Below are 1,962 nucleotides of genomic sequence, written 5' to 3'. Positions count from 1 at the left end.
CCGACAACCCCCATCTTCGGCGACCCCCACCCAGCGCGTGCACCCTCCCTCCCCATCCCCTCGTCCCCTCCGCCGGCGCCGGCGCGATGGCAGGCGACGCGCCGCCGATGAAGAGGGCCAAGCTGGAGTAGGACGACGCTGGTCCCGCCACCCCTCCGCGGCCAACGGCTCCGCGCCCAGGCCCCCCGCTGCCTCCCCCAGCGATGCGCCGCCGCCGGGCGGGGAGGAGGACGACGAGGAGCTCCCGGAGGAGGCTGTGCTCGCGCTCATCGCCCACCACGAGCGCGAGGTCGAGCGCTACAAGCTCAAGGCACATCTCCTCTTCCCGCGCCTCTTCCCGCTCCCTCAAACCAGTCCTCCCCCTTCAGTTCTTGGTGACACGATCGATCCTTGCGTCCGCAGCTGGAAGCCACTGAGAAGAAGCTGGCCGACACGCGGTCGAGGCTCGCCCGGCACCGAGGCCGCGCCCCCGATCGGAGCCACCCGCCTCCGCCGCCGCCGCCCGTCCAGAAGGCCGCCGCGCCGGATCGCAGGTCGCCGCCTCCGAGCCAGAGGGACCCCCCCAAGCCGTCCGCGCCCAGCCAGAAGCCCCCCGCGCCGCAGGCGAGGCCGCAGCTCGTCATCCCCGCACGGCCGCTCCTCCTGCCATCCTCGCCCACGAGCTCGCTATGCTGCACATGCGCCAAACAACCTCGTCTCTGGTTTCGACTCCCTGTAACACTTGGTAAGATAGAAAATTCTTACTGTGTCAGTTCAACGGAAAAAAACCCAGCAGTTCATCAGTCTCAAAAATCCCATTTTTGTGCACGCCATGTGTTTGCTAAAATGTCTTAGTGCACTGGACTACTAGTTTTGCTGTGTTCATTGTTCATTTGTAGCTCCCTTGTGCTTGCAAATTGCTACAATTTACAATACTTAGCATTTGCAGCACCAATGCATCTTCTTCGTTCTGTGAATGGCTAGAGGGGCATCTTTAGTTTCCATGTGTTGTACAAAAAGATCCAGGACTGCAGGAGAAGATTTGTAGTTGAAGAAGTTAAATTCGTTGGGTGCGTGTGCAGAAAAAACGTCATTTCAGTTTTCAAAATTCTGTAAGTTTGTTTTGATTCTATAAAATATGTAAGATTGGTGTGTGTGTGTGTGTGTGTGTGTGTGCTGCTACAAATCTGAACTATTTCAGTTTTCGTAGCTAGGAGTTTTTGTTTGTGTGGTAGTAAAAAGCTTGCTACAAATTGCTGAGTGCTTCCTTGCACGTGCCCATGGTGAAGAGATGTAGATTAATTCTGGCAGTGACTCTGAATGAGACTGAAGGTGCACAATTCTTGGGACACATCTTGGTTGTCAAAAAAAATGCTGATACGTTTAGGAAAAGAAACCCCACACTTGTTTCTTTTAACCATTTATATACACTGGTATCCTGTCTGTAATATAGGAGTTTTGCTCCTTTGCTTTATTTGGTCAGTTAAGACTTCTTCAACTTTGGTTGCAGACAATTTCAAAGTTCACACTCCATTAAGTCAGGGAGAGTCTAGTTTTGCTGCTGGATCATCTCATCTCGTTCGTTCAGCAAAAGGCTCAAGATAAGTTCAAACTCCAGACTAGTTCATACTTATGGTTTTGCTCTTTGGTTTAATACTTCAGTCCAGACTCCTTTGGTTTTTGTTCTAGAGAAGTTCAAAGTTCAGACTCATTCTGTTTCTGTTTAGGCAGGGGGAGGGAGCAGCGAGGTGAGTGGCAAAAAAAATGCAAACCAAATCCAAATCCGGCTACGCCATCGCAGCTGGTGCCCCTTACCTCATGCGCGGCCATGGCCCCTGCCGTCGCAGCCCCACCGCCGCTCTGTCCATGGATCCCCGCACCACGACGTCGAGGTCATGGATCCCCTTACCCAGCATGCTGCCACTGCCGCCTCCATCCAGCCGGGCCTCCGCCTCAACCATCCAGCACACTCTCGCCGCTACA

General features: G+C 54.2%; 1 protein-coding gene across 1 annotated transcript in view; it reads left to right on the top strand.

Moving 5' to 3' along the window:
* The window catches only part of LOC119360573 (protein FAR1-RELATED SEQUENCE 5-like), a 6,730-nt gene extending 5,024 nt beyond the window's left edge, over positions 1–1,706 (top strand). The window contains exons 6-8 of the mRNA XM_037626154.1: positions 35–310; positions 403–724; positions 1,642–1,706. Coding sequence (XP_037482051.1) covers positions 35–310; positions 403–724; positions 1,642–1,706 — 663 coding nt within the window. The remainder of the gene's footprint in view (positions 1–34; positions 311–402; positions 725–1,641) is intronic.
* Positions 1,707–1,962: the final 256 nt, after the last annotated feature.

The sequence above is a fragment of the Triticum dicoccoides genome, chromosome 2B (genome assembly GCF_002162155.2).
Source record: "Triticum dicoccoides isolate Atlit2015 ecotype Zavitan chromosome 2B, WEW_v2.0, whole genome shotgun sequence".
Taxonomy (NCBI): domain Eukaryota; kingdom Viridiplantae; phylum Streptophyta; class Magnoliopsida; order Poales; family Poaceae; genus Triticum; species Triticum dicoccoides.
Note: the sequence above shows the minus strand (reverse complement) of the source record. Positions and strands in the feature narration are given on the sequence as shown.